Genomic DNA, 18,376 nt, shown 5'->3' on the forward strand with positions numbered 1-18,376 from the left:
TCAAAAGCCCTTCCCTGGTCAGCCACCAACACCGCAGCAACCATCCCGCATGAACCTAAGTTTCTTTTGTGTCCCACTGGGTGACACGTCACACTCCTTGGCTGAGCTCTCGTCCTCTGGCTGTCCGACATTCCCATCCACCTGCAGATCAGCCAAGAGAGAAGGGCATGAGGCCTGACCTCCAAAGCCCCTGCCACAGGGCAGGAGGGCAGCTCAGGGAGGAGCCAGGCATCTCTGGGGGCACATCTGCTGTACGGACACCAGGTCCTCAGGAACGAGGGGGAAGAGAAGCCCCCAGGCTCAGCTCAGGCGCTGCTGCCCATGGAAGGAACATCGTGGTCCAGCTCTTAGCCAAGGGGCGCCCCAGAGGAAGCCAACCTCTACTGCCCTCAGAGCTGCACTTGATTAAGAGAGAGGCATCACGAGGACTCTTCGCTGTTATTCATCTCAGCTTCAATCATCTCCTGTTGCTATTTGCTCCAGAGAGCAAGAAAATGTTTTCTAAAGGCAAAGGAAACAGATCATGGAGCCAGTTACCATCTCATCTTCCTCGCCTTTATTGATGATCTTCTCCTCATTCTCCATCGTCAACGTGACGTGGGCGTTCTCAGCGTCAGACACAAGGAAGGCCTGGACTGAAGACAAGAGGGGAAACAGGTGCCTAAGAAACATTTTATAAAGATTTGTCTGGCCCTGGGGTGCTGCATTTATCTCCAGGGATTACTCTGCAGTATGAACACAACACACACACAAAAGGGGTCAACCTGCCTAAAACACTCCCCTTGAATGTCAGATTCATGCCAACTGCCACCAGCAAAATTACACCATTCAGGAGGCTGCTAGTTTGACAAGTAAGGCCTAAATTAAAACGAATCTAATAAATCTTTGCCACAAAACTAAGTGCATGGTTTTATAAATGTTGCTGTGTGCCTTCAAGTCACTTCTGACTTATGGCCAAGAGAAAAGCCTGACTTGCCCTAGGTAACCCAGTGGGTTTCCATGGCTAAGTGGTGATGTGAATCCTGGTCTCCCAGTGTTATAGTGCTGCTTTGTCTAACAAGGAAACCATAAAGAGAAAAGGATGTTCACATTAAGAACTAACAAATTTTGTCAACAAGGCTAACCAGTTCAATTTAAAAAAACCCTTCAGCACCAACAGCATGTTGCTACGGTGCCCCTTTCCTGCGATAGTCCCTGCTTCCCCTCAACGGAGGTCTGCAAAAGCAATGAGCTTGCCCCTTCTCTGCCTGCCTGGGCCTGGAGGACACTATCAGGGACACAGGGCTATCACAAGGTTTGTGCAGAATATCTTCCACAGGTGGTTTCACGGACAACTCATGAACACTGCTACCTGTGGCAAGAATCTCCTACCAACTCCTAAATTATTTTCACATCGATCCAAAGATGTTGTGTAACATTGGTACTTAAGCAATTAACATTAAGCACCAACATGAGACTGTGTGTGTCTGTGTGCATATATGTGCACATCGTGTGCCTTCAAGTCATTTCTGGCTGGCTTGTGGTGACCCTATCATGGGTTTCCTTGGCAAGATTTGTTGAGAGGATGTTTCCCATTGCCTTCTCCTGAGGCTGAGAGCATGTAACTTGCCCAAGGTCACCCAATGGGTTTCATGGCTGAGTGGTGATTTGAATCCTGATCTCCAGAGTCATAGTCCAATGCTCAAACCATTATGCCATGCTGACTCTTTAAGAGGCCATGTGCTCCATCCCCCCCCCCCACCTTTTAATCCAAGTTGACATGCCAGGCCATGAGAATAAAGCTGCCCTCTTATTGCTCTGGTTGACTAAACAGGGGAATACATCTGAGACCCCACTTTCCACTGAGGCATCACTGGGACCCTTTGCTCAATCCTTAAGAAACAAGAAAAAGTCCCTGAGAAGGGGGATTTTTGCAAGCTGCTCTGAATATGTTATTGGGGGGGAACATCCCAACGAAGCTTACTATACAAGTTACTCCCCGCATCATCCAGACTAAGCCTAAACAAAACCGCCGCATGTTGGGAGGCTCACAGAGCACTTTGGTGGGTAGCACTGTTCTGAGTCATGAGTCTCGCAGGCACACTGCTAGACTTCGAAAAGGTAGGAACCCGGCTACGGCAAGTCAATAAATCAGTTTGGCTACAGATGTCTGCCTACTGGTGCGAGAAGAGCTAACACTATTTAAAGTTAACAGTTCTACTTAGAATATAAAGAGACACAAAGAGACAGAGTGCCAAGAAGCATGCAGGATTTCAAGCCATGCAGAATAAATCACATCCCAAAGTACATACAGAATCAGACTGGAAGCAAGACCCATGCTATGCCATGGGGCATCTTGGCTTCAGCTGTGAAACCCATAAACTTTCAAAACAAGAGGATGTGTCTTTTCATATGCAACCATTTTAAGAAGAAATTAACTCCGCACTCCAAGCCCTTCAACTACATAAATCAACAGTGCCTTATTTTAATAGCCATGCTATTTCCTTTACAGTGAGTGGTTATCAAAAGGAATGCTGCAATCTGTGACATCTCCTGAGGGCTCTGGAAGGTGCAACAAGACTTTCTAGAGTTCGTGGGTTTAGCAACGGACGCCGTTCTGTTTCCTCAACATTTCAGCAGATGTTCTCAGGAGCAGAATCTCCATCCTGTACAAGGCTAGAAAGTGCACTGCAGGTGCAGTCTCATAACTGGATGTTATTGCTTCTACTGTGGTCAGGTTATCCCTCTGCAGGAGAGGCTGTGGCCAGTGGACCAGTCACAGGTCCACTTCTGCCCCAAGTGACCGCAAGGGATCTAACAGTTCTCCCAAGCTGCACCCCTCCTCCTTTCGGGGGACAGGAATGCAACCCCATCCAGGGAAGGTAACCCACCCAATCCTTCAACCCAAGAACCAACAGTCCACAGAGACTACTGGCCTCCATCTGCAGCCTCCCAGCTCTAAAGACGTGGCGCTGGGTATCACCAGAACACTGACGGCACCTTCCCCAAAACTCCCAATGGTCTCCAACCACGGTTTACTGGGTTGCAGTGGGGAAATGTGTGATAACTCTGAGACCCCAGAGGAGCCATGCAGCCACCATGCAGTTGCTTTGCCAACAGGGGCATGAAATGCACATTTTGCACAATTTTTCACGGTGTTCTAAGGAACGTACAAGGAACCTTCTGCTAGCCTTCCTCCTCCAGAGTCACCAGAGCCCAGCTGGTTTCTACACACACGCTGGAAGACAGGCACAGTTTGTGCAAAACACATGCAGAACTTCAAATATTTTGATGGGACAGCCACCTTAGAGCACAAAGAAGATCTCTGAAGCTGGATCAGAGCACAGCAGGCATCCCTAGTTCAACACTCTGTTCCTAAAAGCAGCCAGCCGGACGCCTCTGGCGCGTTTCTCACAAAACACTAGCCTCTTCCCCACAGGGCTCACTGCCTCCAATAACAAAGGAAATGTGCAACTATCATGGTCAGGAATCATTGGCAGCCTCCTTTCTCCAACGAAAGAACATGAACCAGTGGATTCAAATTGCAAGAAAAGAGATCCCACCTAAACATGAGGAAGAACTTTTCTACTGTTAAGAGCTGTTTGAGAGTGGAGACTCTTCACTGGAGGTCTTTACAAAGAGGTTGGGTGGGCAACTCTCACAAGTGCTTTAATTCTGTATTCCTGCACGGCTGAAGTGAGATCCTTACACTCTTATAACTATATGAAAATGCTCAGAAATCTTCAGGGGCAACTCCTTCATACGACAGCTGCATACCATTGTCAGAATCTGCCCCTGAGATGTTTTGGGGTTTGCTTCTGAATCCCCAGACAAGCAACCCAGTCAAAAATCCCTTTTCCACCTCTATTAAAGCCCCCACAAGGCAAATAAATTTGTTTATTGTGTTTTCCTGGGTGGCTTCTTTTCTTCTCTTTTTAAAAATTATTCTCCGAGGCACAAACTCCTTGAAGAATGCTTTAAAGTTTACATCCACAATATTTAAAGGTGGGAGGTGAAGGAGGCCATCACCACTTTTCCTTGCATATCTAAACAGCCCCAGGCACCTGAAAAGGGGATGGAGTTTATGGAGGCTCATGCCAGAAATGTCTCAAAGGTGCTGCTGCCTTTCATAAGGTCTCTTTATTTTATCTTAAAATCAGAGAAGACCCCTTGCAGCCAAGGACCACACTGGGATCCCAGCTGTCACAACACCAACACCACCCCCTTCTCCACTAAACAGCCTGAATTCAGTGGAGGGGGGAAAAGAAAGAAAGAAAGAAAGAAAGAAAGAAAGAAAGAAGACATCATCTCATTAAATCCCCTAAATTTATGAAAGGCTTTTAGCAGGATGCCTAAGGAGAGACGCTGTGGGTGCCAACTGCAAAGCAAAGGCCAACCTCTGTTTAGGGACAGGCGTATCATTCCAGTGGGAAAATAAGAAAGGGATGGGTGAGAGATGCCAGAAGAGGGTCCCCTCCAGACCCCTGCCATCCCCTGGCCTCATCTGAGGCCACAGAGGAAACCTGGCCCATCCCACAGTGGCGGCAGCGGCGGCAGGGGGATCCCCTCTGCAGCTCCTCCGCACCAACGGACAACGGGGAAGTCCTGCTGACACTGAAGTGGTGGCGGCGGCAGCCATGGAGAAACCTCAAAAAAGTGGGGGATCTCTGGGGGGCCCTCTAAGATAGCCCCACGGAGACTGAGCTGCTCAGTGGCTACAGAATGCAGAGTTGAGTGAGGCAGAGGGAAAAACCTGGCAGATGGGGGAAAAGAACTGAAGGGCATATCCTCAGAGGGGCAATCCAGGCAGCCATTTGCAGCAGATGCCACTCCCACCCACCCATGGCATCCCCCATGGCATCTCAGTCTGAAGGCCATGCCCGGTCCACTCACAAAGGCCAGGGCGCTGTCAGCCACGTATCAGGACTCGAGAACCTGGCAGCAAAGATGCATTTTAAAAAGGAAATCATAATCTGATGTAGAAAAGAGAAAACATCCAGTCATTACAAAAATGTTTCATTCCATTCCTAACATTGCTGTGCGTTCACAAGTAATGTGGTTCTTGAAAACAAAATGACTAGAAGAAGGAAGGGGAAAAGAAGAAGAAGTTGTTAGAATGACATTTTCCTGTAAGAAAAACCCGATGCTAGACTCTAAAGCCGAACCACAAGCCCAACTGCTGAACTTCACCAACTTCATTTCTGAGGCATCCCCACTGGCCAATGTAAGAGAGGCATTTTCCCCTGCCTGAAAAGGCCACTCACAAACCTCAGAATTATATGAACCACTGGGGTTTAACCAGCGCTAAGCCACCCTAAGAATCGGTTCCCCAGTCACTGTTCGCCTCCCTCCCTGGTTTGTAAGCACAAAACCAGAAGCCCTTGCTCTTCTTCCGCCCCAGAAGCTTGCTGCCCAAAGCCCCAGGGAAGCACCTGTCCTGCAGAGAAGGCAGCGAGAGGCAGCGGGGAGGAGGCAGGCGTCCTTCTCCCCAGTGGCTCTCCTCTTCCTCCTCCTCCTCCTCCTCCTCTTCTTCTCCTTCTCCTTCCTCCTCCTCCTGGCTGCCTTTTATTGCTGGGACTTACATGAAGTAGCAGCCCTTCATGGCCAGCACCTTATCTGGAAGGGAAGTCCTGCCAATGAACTATTTTGTCTAAAGCCTTTAACAAAGATCTGCTTAAACAACCTTATCTCAACAGCATTTGGCACCCTTCGCCTAAGAGAGTTTGTTTTTTTAAAAAGGAAAACCCCAAAACAACAATAGCTCCCTTGAATGGGGTTGGATGAAGGATGTGTCTGCAGCCCCAGACTGATGGTGCAAGCGCATGCTATTCAAAGCCCACAAACAGCCGGCGGGCGGGCGGGCGGGCAGGCGGGCGAGGGGCCTCGGTCCCTGCCCCATGAGCAGTCAGAGCCCCGATGTTATCTCCATAGCCAAAAGCACTTAAGGGTATTATGCTGCTGGGCAGCCCAGCCCTTCCTTGCTCATACAATGGGTAGCTTTGTGCTCAGAATGGGAGTAAACCTATAATGCAAGTCACAAAAAATGGAAAAAGAGGCGCCAGCGCTTCACACATGGAGTACCTTTGTTATCCGCTGCTCCACAGAACAACTCTTAAGACAAGGACTGGCATGGCCAAGGTGTGCCAGCCAAAGATGGCCTGGCACATATTCCTCAAGTGGCTGAATCCCTAGCACTCACAACCCAAGGAACAAGACTCACAAGCTTTAGCCTTGCTTCCCAAAGACAGCTCATGCACAACATTTGCCCATGGAATTTGGGGACCGGGGTAGTAAGGAGGGAAGGGGGCAAGGAGATGCCATTGAGATGTGGCCTCCAATTTGCATGTATGTTTCATACAATGGTTACTCTGGTGCTTTCTTCAAAGAATGAGCTGGGAAACTGTTTGGCAGTACCTCTGTCTGACTTAAGAATACAGGCAAGTTTAGCCTTCCAGTCCAAGTGCAAGGGAGGCTCTTCCAATATTCCAGGTCTGCAGAGACATCAGAGAGTGTGATAGCCACACATCCCAGCATTGACCCACAAAGCACTTTCCAACCCACACAAAACACAGAAAAATGAGCAGACAAGCCTGACCAGCTCTGGCCCACATGTTCTGCTGTGAGAGCAGACGCTGAGCCAGTACAGCCAACCTTGCAAAGAGACTTGACAAATGACAACACCAAGAAAGAAGAGGGGCAAATGTGACTCCACAAGAGTGCTTCCAAAATTTCACAATGACTGTGGGCCATCTTCCAATCACTGCCCTGTAGGGAAATTCAATGTGACCCCAAAGAGGGAAGTGAGGTGAGCCAGGAGAGCAGGCGTTTTGCCAGGGGCGCCTGATATGCCCAGGTCACAAGGTATCTCATCCCAGTGTTCCCAGTCCAAGTGGCCACAGGGGAGCCATGGCAGGTGGAATTCCCAGACACACTTTTGCTGGAGGCAGGTGCCACCTCACACTTGGGCCAAGGGCAAGGGCACTCTGCCAGCAAGCAGTATGAGTCACCCAGCTGTGCCACCCCCGTGAGTCACACGTGCAGCGACTTTCTTAATGGAAAACTAAGTGCCAACTTCCGTAACCATCCAAGCAGATTGCCCCATCACCATCAAAGGCAACCAGGTGCCAACAGAGACCAGGCGGAAACCAGCAAACCCATCACATCCTCCACAACGGCTAGAACACAAACTGAATCAGGGAACCCAGATTTGGGAGAAAGAAAATGAGAGATTGTTTAATTAATTAAATTATTTTTTTTCTAAATCTTGCTATCTTTGCGCTTTACATAATGAATGGCTCAAATCATTTCAATGTAAAACACCCAGAGATCTTCCAATATGGGGCAAGGGCATAAATTCTGTAAAGGAATGCATTCTCAGTATCCTAGGGCTCACGGTCACTGGTGGGACGCAACAACAACCCAGCTTTACGGTGTGTGTGTGTTTCTGTATGCACATGCATACGTTTTGGCACCTGAGGCCCACAAGGCACTTCTAGCAGAGAATCTAGTCAGTTTCCCCATCCTGCTCCTAAAAGCTGAAATATTCCACTGCTGAAATAATGTTTTTTAAAAAGAAGACTTTTTAACTAGTGCTGGCTTAATCCAAGGAAGACAGCTAGCAGAAAACAGAAAGGACTGTTTTACATGTGTCAAAAACTACCCTGCCCCACTGGCCTCTCAACATCTCTGGGGCAGAGCCTACCCTTGGTCCCATTCTTCCGGCTGGGCACTGAGACCATCAGACAAATCCAGAGCCGACCCATTGTTGACGACCGCTTTACATACAGAATGAGCCAGTAAGACATGGGGGCAGTGAACATCATCTTGCATTTCATTGTGCCTGAGCTACAAAATGTCCAAGAGGCACTCATTTCATTGTATGCACAGTGGGCTCACAATTCCAGGTGCAAAACATCAGGATAGCTAGGAAATTCACACAAACTTGGAAATATAGGTCATGCTGAAACTATGAAAAGCCCTTAATCCCACCACAATCCTCATGGAAGCAATGAGCCAAGAACCAGGGATCATCCCTTCCCAAACCTCTGAGAAACAAGCACACAAAGTTAAAACGCAGGGATGCAGAACAGCCACTTGTCTGTTCCCCAAGCCTTCCCCTTCCCATAAACGGAACGACTCCCAGCCTTTGCAAATGAATCTGAAAGGATACTCACAACTTTGCCCAAAAGCTGCACCTGGGCCTTCCCCTCTCCTCCCCACAAGACCTTGAGCAGCTCATTCAGGTTATTGTTTGCCTTCTCCACACCCTTCGGAGGATGCAATGGCACCAGCAGGAGCCACAGGGATGAGGTGGCAAGTGGCAGGGCAAGAGAGATGCTACACAGGGCAGATAAAAGCAGGATTCGGTCAAGGAAGGTACCAGCTCCCTCTCCCCTCACAATGTCCATTCACAGCAAAGTGCATCCTGTGAAGTGGAAAGGAGAAGCCAGGCAGAGTCAGACACGCATCCTAGACTTTAAGAGAGAGGATTTCAGCAAACTTAGAGAAGTATTGAGGGTGATCCCTGGTCAGAAATACTAAAAGAGAAGGGAGTTCAGGATGGATGGGAGTTTCTCAAAAGGGAGATACTGAAGGCACAATCTCAAACAGTTCCAGTGAGAGAGAAAAATGGGAGATGTCTCAAGAGACTAAGGAACTTTCAACGGAAGATGTATAAGAAATGGAAAAAGGGGGAAATCATGAAAAAGGAATTCAAAGAAATAGCAGGCATTTGTGGGGTAAAGTCAGAAAAGCGAAAGCGCAGAATGAACTCAGGCTTGCTAGAGATGTTAAGAACAACAAAAATGGCTTTTATGGATATGTCCGCAGCAAAAGGAAGAAGAAGGAAACGGTAGGTTCACTGCGTGGAGAAGATGGCAAAATGCTACCAGAAGACAGAGAAAAGGCAGAATTCCTCAAGACCTTCTTTGCCTCCGTCTTCTCAGAAAAGGAAAAGGGGCTCAACCGGAGGATAATGGAGCAGAGGACAGAATAAGTAAAGAGATAGTAGAGGAAAACCTTGTTAATCTAAATGAATTTAAGTCTCCAGGACCAGATGAACTGCATCCAAGGGCATTAAAAGAACTGGCAAATGTAATATCGGAGCCATTAGCAATAATAGTCTTTGAGGACTCCTGGAGAACAGGAGAAGTCCCAGCAGAATGGAGGAGGGCAAACGTTGTCCCCATCTTCAAAAAGGGGAAGAAAGAGGATCTCAACAATGATCCTCCAGTTAGTCTGACATCAATCCCAGGAAAGATTCTGGAGCAGATCATTAAACAGAGAGTCTGTGAACATCTAGAAGGCAATGCCATCATCACAAAAAGTCAACATGGGTTTCAGAGAAAGAAGTCATGTCAGACAAACCTTATCTCTTTCTTTGATAAAATGACCATCTTGGTAGATGAAGGGAATGCTATGGATGTAGTAGATCTTGATTTCAGTAAGGCCTTTGACAAGGTTTCCCATGGCATTCTTGCAAACAAGCTTCTAAAATGTGGGCTAGACAAGGCAACTGTTACATGGATCTGTAATTGGTTGACCGGCCAAACCCAAAGGATGGTCAGCAATGGCTCCTTTTCAGCCTGGAGGGAAGTGACCAGGGGGGTGTCCAGTGGGGCTCTGTCCTGGGCCCAGTGTTATTCAACATCTTTATCAATGACCTGGATGACAGAATTGGGGGCATCCTTATCAAATCTGTAGATGACACCAAATTAGGAGGAGTAGCTTAACACTCCAGAGGACAGGATCAAAATTCAAAATGACCTGAATAAACTGGAAAGCTGGGCCAAAGCCATCATATGGCATCATCAGGAATCATAATATCAGGATTTCTTTTTGTTTACTGTCTTATAGCTGGATATACTATGTTGTTTGGCCCTACTGAGTTACAACAACAATTGGAACATCATGTGGAGGAGGTTGTTGGTAAGAGCACTGAGGCTAACTGTATTGATATAGAGACCAAAAACAGTCATGGAGCTCCGATAAGAGTTGTGCGGGGCATGGGGAGATATAGCGCTAACAGGCTGAACAGGACCTCTAAAGGAAGACGAGATCGATATTTGACACCTATCCCGTCTTCCAGCCACCCTGTTAACCCGAAAGAACCGAGGATCGTCCCAAGCATACCACAGACCCTTACCTTGCTCCTATGTAATGCCAAAGCTCACATCACATACGATCTATTGGATGAACAAGCTGCCAACCTGGCATGCATCACAGAAACCTGGCTGGGGGAGGATAGCTGTGTGACCTGGGCCAAAGCCCTCCCAGCCAGGTATGTGCTGAAGGAGCAGGTTAGGGAAAGTGGGCGAGGGGGAGGTGTGGCAGTGGTCCATGAAAGCTATATCACCTTGACCAGGAACTCACTTCCGAAACGGAGACATATCGAGTGCATTTACCTGACTCTGAAAGCCAAAGACAGTCTGGGGATTCTGTTGGTCTACCGTCCACTCCGTGGCCTAACAGACTCCCTGGCCGAGTTGACACAGCTGGTCTCGGAGCTGGTGTTGGAGTCTCCCAGGCTTCTTGTCCTGGGGGACCTCAACATCCCCTTCGAGGCTGGCTCATCAGATCTAACAGGTGCGGCTCGGCTCTTCATGGTATCCATGACAGCCACGGGCCTGTCCCAATTGGTTTCGGGTCCAACACATTGTGCTGGTAACACACTTGATATAGTCTTCAGTACGGTCCGAGAATGTCCATGGGTGGAAACAAATGCTATTTCCCCCTTGCCATGGACAGCCCATTTTCTGGTCAAGATAGGACTGAAAGCCACAATTCAAAAACCGCTCGGGGGTGGAGGACCCATTACAATGGTCTGCCCTCGAAGGCTGATGGAACCCAAAAGGTTCCAAGAAGCCCTAGAGGGTATTATGTTTGGGAAGGATGGCGACACTGTCGAAACCCTGGTTGACAACTGAAATACGAACCTCACCGGGGCAATAGACAGTATCGCTCCCGAGCGTCCTTACCAGCCCGCTTCTAAAAAAAGACCCTGGTACACTAAAGATCTTCGCCAGATGAAGCGGGCTGTGCAACGACTAGAGCGCTACTGGCAGAAACATCAGAACTTATCTGACAGAACACTCCATGAGAACATGCTATATTCCTACGGAGTGGCAATCGATGCAGCTAAGAATTCGTTCTGTGCTGCACGGATTGCATCAGCAGAATCTCGTCTAGCAGAGCTGTTCAGGGTGGTTAGGGAACTAACTCAACCCCCGGCCACCCGGAACCCTTTATTAGAACCAAGAATAGCCTTCTGTGAAGCTTTTAATGACTTTTTTGCTGATAAAGTCTCTCAGATAAGGGCTGATCTCAACACCGGTTTTCTGACAGAACCTATAGTAGAGGCATCCAGTGACTCTGGCAGCAAGGTTATTCTGGATCGTTTTGAGTTTGTGAGTACCGAGGACGTTGACAAGCTCCTTGGGTGTGTGAAAAAGACGACGTGCCCTCTTGACCCTTGCCCTGCTTGGTTGACCGCTCAGGGAGGAGATGCCATAAAAACCGCACTTCATCTAATAATAAATGCATCTCTTCGGGAAGGTATAGTTCCTTCATCTTTGAAACAGGCAATAGTAAAGTCTCTTTTGAAGAAACCTTCTCTTGATCCCCTATCAATGCATAATTATAGACCGGTCTCCCTATTACCATTTTTGGGCAAGGTGATCGAGAGGGTGGTCGCCTTCCAACTCCAAGCTGTCTTGGATGAAACCGATTATCTGGACCCATTTCAAACTGGCTTCAGGGCGGGTTACGGAGTTGAGACTGCCACGGTCGCCTTAGTCGATGACCTCCGTCTGGCCACTGGCAGGGGAAGTGCGACCCTGTTGGTGCTCTTGGACATCTCAGTGGCCTCCGATACCATCGACCATGGTATCCTTCTGGAACGCCTGAGAGAATTAGGCATTGAGGGCAGTGCGCTCCAGTGGTTCCACCAATCCTACCTCTCGGGGAGATTCCAGATGGTGAGGCTTGGGGACAGTTGCTCTTGTAAAAGAGAGCTGACATCTGGCGTCCCTCAAGGCGCCATTCTATCCCCCATGCTATTTAACATTCACATGAAGCCGCTGGGAGAGATCATCCGGAAGCATGGAGCTCGGTGTTATCAGTAAGCTGATGACACCCAGATCTATCTCTCCATGTCTCCGACTGAGACAGTGACTCTCCTCTGGATGCCTGTCTGGGGTCAGTAATGGGCTGGATGAGGGAAAACAAACTCAGGTTGAATCCAGAGAAAACAGAGGTACTCGCGAAAGGTACCCCAAGTCCAGGCAGGTAGATTTGCCATCCAGTCCTGGACAGGGTCACACTTCCCCTAAAGGACAAAGTCCGCAGTTTGGGAGTACTCCTGGACTCATCTCAAGTAGATGCGATGGCCAGGAGCGCTTGGTACCAGCTGCGGCTGATACGCCAACTGCGTCCCTGTCTGGACCAAAAGGACCTTGAAACCGTAGTACACGCACTGGTAACCTCTTGCTTGGATTTCTGTAATGCGCGCTACATGGGGCTACCTTTATACCAGGTTCGGAAGCTACAACTAGTTCAGAATGCTGCAGCCAGATTGATCACAGGTACCCCAAGATTGGACCATATAACACCTATATTAAAATCTCTCCACTGGCTATCTATCAGCTTCTGGGCGCAATACAAAGTGTTGGTTAGAATCATAGAATCATAGAGTTAGAAGAGACCGCACGGGCCCTGATCCAGTCCAACCCCATTCTGCCATGCAGGAACTCCAAATCAAAGCATCCCCAGCAGATAGCCATCCAGCCTCTGCTTAAAGTCCTCCAAGGAAGGAGACGCCACTACACTGCGAGGAAGGAGTGTGTTCCACCGTCAAACAGCCCTTACTGTCAGGAAGTTCTTCCTAATGTTGAGGTGGAATCTCTTTTCCTGTATATTACCTTTAAAGCCCTACATGGCTTGGGCTCGAGTTACTTGAGGGAACGCCTCTCCCTACACAATCCGCCCCGCACCCATAGAAGAATGGGGAAATTGCTACTCGAACACCCTGAGGTGAGACTGGCAACAACCCATCAAAGAGCTTATACAGTGATAGCACCTACTCTTTGGAACACACTCCTGGAAGAGATCCGCCTTAGCGGTACATTGGAAGCCTTTAAAAAGGCATTAAAAACCTATCTCTTCCATCAAGCATACCCTCCCAACTCTCTGTAGAGAAAGTATTCCCCAATTAGATTAAGATACTTTGACAGTTTATAGCTGTTTTTAGATAATCCTATTGATTAGCTGTAATTGTAATTGAATGTTTTTAACTGTTTTTATATTGTATTATGACATATGTCATAGTTTTAGTAGATGTGAACCGCTTTGATCTCGAGGAAAAGCGGTATAAAAATAAACAGTTTATTATTATTATTATTATTATTTATTAAAATGAATTTCAACATGGAGAAATGTAAGGTACTGCACTTTGGGTGGAAAAATGCACAGATATAGGACAGAGGACACCTGGCTTAAGGAGACCTTTATATGTGAAAGGGATCTAGGATTCCACGTAGACCACAACTTGAACATGAGTCAACAGTGCGATGTGGCAGCTAAAAAGGCCAATGCAATTTTAGGCTGCATCAATAGAGAGATAGTTTCTAGATCAAGGGAAGTAATAGCGCCACACTATTCTGCTTTGGTCAGGCCCCACCTGGAATAACCCTGTGTCCAGTTCTGGGCATCACAATTCAAGGAGGACATTGAGAAACTGAAGTGTGTCCAAAGGAGGGCGACCTTTTCCTTGGAGTGTAGTGGAGTCTCCTTCCTTAGAGGTCTTTAAACAGAGGCTGGGTGGCCATCTGTCAGGGACGCTTTGACTGAGAGTTCCTGATTGGCATGGGCTTGGACTGGATGGCCCTTGGGGTCTCTTCCAACTCTACGATTCTATGATTTTGGCATTTTAACCTAGACTCTCAGGGCCAGAAACACACATCTCCACCAACCCACTAAAGAACCAGCTGGACAAAACACATGGGACAGGAAATCTTTCACTCAGGACGCTCTGACGCTGCTGCCCTCTGATGAGTAAGAGTCCTTTTTAACACCAAGTTAACTATAAAAGCACAACAGAGAAGCCCTTTAGTAACTGAGCAAGCAAGCAAGCAAGCCCAAATCCTACCCACCAACTGATTCTAGAGAGAGACGTGAGCCTTATGTGAGCCAAGTGGGTATGATGAAAAGGCCTCCAGTCCACATAAGCGTTGGACAGAGAACGGAGACTCATACTGGAAGTAAACCCCTAAAGCCATCTAATTCAATCCCCTGCCATTGCAAGAAAAAAAGAGAGAGGGAGAGGGCTTTGAGGGTCCCAAGTCTGAATGCTGTTTTCCCCTTGCCAGGGACATCCAATTTTAGTGGCCATCATGCGTATGCGTGTGTGTGTGTGTGTAAGGAATGTGTGAAAGGAATGGGGAAGGACTTTGCCTCCATGCCCACTTATGCCTGGAGCAGTTGCCAGATGTCTCCCTTTCTCTGGACACAGAGATATATCCAGGAGGAGTGGGAAGAGGGGGGCTAAGTACATCTGTGTACAGTTGCAGGTACAAGCCCTTCGTACTCTATTTGGGGCCAGTGGCATCTCCCTGAACTAGGCAGTGTTCAGCTCCCAGAGCAGAAGGACGGCTGCTTTGCTGCACATCTTGCCTCCTTCGTTCCATCTCTGCTGGCCTCTTAACTGCCTCCTGCCACACTTGCTGGCCTATAAAGCTCCCCCAGTGTCTCTGCATAAGCTCCCCAGATCCCTCTGGCTGATCACTGGCACCACCCCACCCTGGCTCCTGATAGCCCAAATGCACTAAGAGCATGGCTTTCCCCACAACTGGACTGAGATGGCTCTCCCTCAGTCAGAGTCTCACAAGGGCTGTCAGGAAGAAGCAACTCGTCCTGGGGAAAAGTGCTAATGTCCAGGTGATCTCTGGAGGTCCCAGAGCAACTGCCCAGCTCATGGGGGGGGGGGGAGAGAACCAAACATGAACGAACAGTCCCCAGCCAAGTACCACCTGCCCTACGCACAGCTGCTTTATGCACAGCCAAAAGCCTCAGACATTTGAGCATGAGACTACAATTCTGGAGATCAGGGTTCGAATCTCCACTCAGCCATGGCAACCCACTGGGTAACTTTGGGCAAATCACGCTCTCTGAGCCTCAGAGAAAGGCAAGGCAACCCCCTCCCAACAAATCGTGATAAGAAAACCCCATGATAGGTTTGCCTTTTGGTCACCTTAAGTCCGAAATGACCCAGCTTCATATCAGTGCCCCTTCCGCAACACCTCACCCCAAGGCAGAGCAGCAGGGCCAGGTGGGTCACCCTGCCCCCTGCTGCCACTTGAGCCTCCCTCCTGGTCCTCTTCCATCATCATCAACCCCTCTCTGGCCTGGCCTTGGGGACAGACAAGCCCCTGAAGGAATTCCTCCCCAGCCAAAATAGCTCAATTGCTGAACCACTGCAAACAAAGACTCACATTTACTCCACTAACAAAACAGGGACAATCATCATGACATTACGACTTAATGAATACCTGGAAATTTTACAAGTATACCAGTGATCCCTTCACAAAGCTCTCCTCTCAATGGCCATTTTTATCACTTCCCATCTTGAGTTCTCTGGTTATAATGCAGGCTTTTGTTTCAGCCTTTCAGCCCAAGGAAGACCATTGTATCTAGCAACTACCCAACTAAAACAGTATTTACATTTGCAGAAAGTGCATTCTTTCTATAATTTTCTACAATAGTTTTGTGGGTTGTGCCCAATGCCCCGCAGCACATTCAACTGAGAAAGCTAACTTTCAAGTCAAAGGTGGCTGCAATCACCCATGAGCTGCTAACAACGGCCTCCATGGCCCAAGGAGCTGAACATGAGGCCAATGGGCTGACATCCCCTTAAAAGCCAGCCCCATTGGGCTTTGCGTTCTGTGTTAAGATAGTCAGGCAGCATGTCTTTCCGCTTGAGGTTGGCACTGCTCACATGGAGAGCAAAACGAACGTTGGCACTTACCCGTGATACGTTCATTTCTGGGTTAAGCTCCTCCTATTTGCTCCTGTAGGCAGGGCCAATAAAGAAAAGACCGGCCCCTATATAGGGAGGAGCTAGCCCCCCTGGGCCTCAGTCAATAACAAGCCAAGCGACTAGTAAGGTAATCAAGGAACTGAACTTTAGTAACATCAGCTAAGGGTTAACTACAACACCTTAGAAAAAACTAGTCCAAGAACAAACTAGAACTCAGAAAAACCAATCCAGCAACAACAACAAGAAGAACAAGGCAGGTCCACCGAGAGGCAGCCAGGGTCGGAGGCCGCAGGCAGCACCCGGGTGGGCAGGATGCTAGGACCCTCGTCTGCTGGAAATGAACGTATCACGGTTAAGTACCAACGTTCGTTTTCCCAGCAGACAGGGTCCTGTCCTCCTGTAATCTGGGATTTACAAAAGCCCTCTCGAACTGGGAGGGAAGTGCTGCTAGGAGACTGTGGCCCCCGAACGTGCTGGGAAATGTGTCGCGTGAAGAGCCCCCTTACCTACCTGCCCACCAGCTAAAGGCCTGGCTGATCACTGCCTCTTGGAGGCCTGACCATTTCCACAAACATCACTCCATCTACTGCACTCCCAAATAGCTCTACAAACCTGACACCAAGCCACAGCTGTACCCTCTCAAACTCCACCAGACCTGCTGGACTCCTCCTTTGCCAGGCCCTGTGCTGCCTGGCTGAACCTCTTCACTCAAAGGCAGTTTCCACAAGAAGCCGCTTGAACAATGGCGCACTAAGTCACCTGGGGCTCTGGAGCCAGGACTTCCTTGTCCTCCGCTGCTATATCACTCCTGGGCAGGTTCAACACCAGGCCAAGCGGCAGCACTCTATGTTTAAGAGTCAAGGAGATGAGTCAAAGACATCCATAAGTTAAGCAATAATTCAGCCTCTGCCTGAAAGCCGCCCAAGTTTTAAAACTTGGAAGAGAAAAGTAGTTCCTGGAGAGCCCAAGGGAACGCCCAGGTGCAGCATGCCCTCCTTCTCCACAGTCTCCTCTTCCTCACTGACAGCCTTCCCTTTAACTTGTGTAGAGAGCAAAACCTCCAGAGGACCTGGCAAGGATACACTGCCACTTCCAGAAAAGCCTGCTGGACGACTGCCCAGCCCTGGGCCCCAACAGGCATTTCAAATTGTTGCAGAGTGTACTTTGACCACACACATGCACACGCAAGACCTGGGATACCACCATCACTGGGCACACATGTGCCCTCATGCACATCCCTCATAAAGAGAAGTATTATGTGCAGGTGGTGGAAGAGGGAGCAGGACCTTGCCCCTGAAATACTTTTCTGAAAGACAGAATTCAAAAAAGATGTTGACAAGCTGGAACGCGTCCAGAGGGCTACTAAAAAGATGGAAGGGTTTGGAAACCATAAAGCCCCATGAGGAAACACTTAGGGAGCTGGAGATGTTTAGCCTGGATGGTTAAGAGGTGATATGACGGCCTAGTTTAAGTATTTGAAGGGGTGTCACATTGAGGATGGAACAAGCTTGTTTTCTGCTGCTCCAGAGAACAAGACCCAGAACAATGGATACAAGCTACAGGAAAAGAGATTCCAGCTCAACATTAGGATTGGACTGGTGGTCTCTTTCTTTGGAGGATGGATAATTGTCCAGAGGAGGGCAACCAAAATGGTGGGAGATCTGCAAACCTGCAAGCCCTATGAGGAACAACTTGGGGAGCTGGAAATGTTTAGCCTAGAGAAGAGAAGGTTAAGAGGTGATATGACGATAGCCCTGTTTAGGTATGTGATGAGGTTCCATATTGAAGATGGAGCTAGCTTATTTTCTGCTAATCCAGAGACTGGGACACGATGGAGCAATGGATGCAAGCTACAGGAAAAGAGATTCCACCTAAACTTTAGGAGAAACCTCCTGACAGTGAGGGCTGTTAGACAGTGGAAGACCCTCCCTTGATGTGTGGTGGAGAGGCTGCATAGCCTTCTGTTGGGTATGCTTTGATTGAGAGTTCCTGCATGGCAGGGAGTTGGACTGGATGGCTCTTCCAACTCTATTTGATAACTCTTTGGAGAGTGGTGGAATCTCCTTCCTTGATGGTCTTTAAACAGAGGCTGGATGGTGCTCCGACGTGTCTTCCTGTATGGCAGAAGGGGCTGCACTAGATGGCACTGAGAACTCTCTTCCAGCTCTATGAGTCTAAGTCTAAGAGTCAGAGCTGGAACATGGGAGAGCTCCTGGGGCCTCCTGATCTCAAGGCTGTGCCCAATGGCTGAGATGGAGCCTTGGTCCCATGATCCAGGACCAACAGCAACAGAAGACCTGAGCTGGCACTCTCTGCTGTGTTCTTTGGGCTGGAGAAGCCCAGACCATACTCCCTGTTATGAAGCTC

The 18,376-nt window shown here is 48.6% G+C and overlaps 2 protein-coding genes across 6 annotated transcripts in view; one reads left to right on the top strand and one right to left on the bottom strand.

Moving 5' to 3' along the window:
• Positions 1 to 18,376, top strand: part of LOC149317815 (D-beta-hydroxybutyrate dehydrogenase, mitochondrial-like) — a 381,124-nt gene that overhangs the window by 182,640 nt on the left and 180,108 nt on the right. The window lies entirely within an intron of this gene.
• Positions 1 to 18,376, bottom strand: part of LOC149317820 (polyamine-transporting ATPase 13A3-like) — a 65,227-nt gene that overhangs the window by 44,488 nt on the left and 2,363 nt on the right. For 4 of the 5 annotated variants that reach the window (XR_016279923.1, XM_089508512.1, XM_089508513.1 and 1 more), the window contains exon 2: positions 538 to 635. Coding sequence is in view for 4 of the 5 variants with exons in the window: in XM_089508512.1 (XP_089364638.1) it covers positions 538 to 585 (48 nt within the window). In the remaining variant the exon portion in view is untranslated. Of the gene's footprint in view, positions 1 to 537; positions 636 to 16,768; positions 16,833 to 18,376 lie in introns of those variants that run through there. The other variant, XM_089508511.1, reaches the window with a different exon arrangement.

Source organism: Sceloporus occidentalis, unplaced genomic scaffold, assembly GCF_023333645.1.
Source record: "Sceloporus occidentalis isolate IW3139 unplaced genomic scaffold, rSceOcc1.0.p SCAF_2, whole genome shotgun sequence".
Classification (NCBI taxonomy): domain Eukaryota; kingdom Metazoa; phylum Chordata; class Lepidosauria; order Squamata; family Phrynosomatidae; genus Sceloporus; species Sceloporus occidentalis.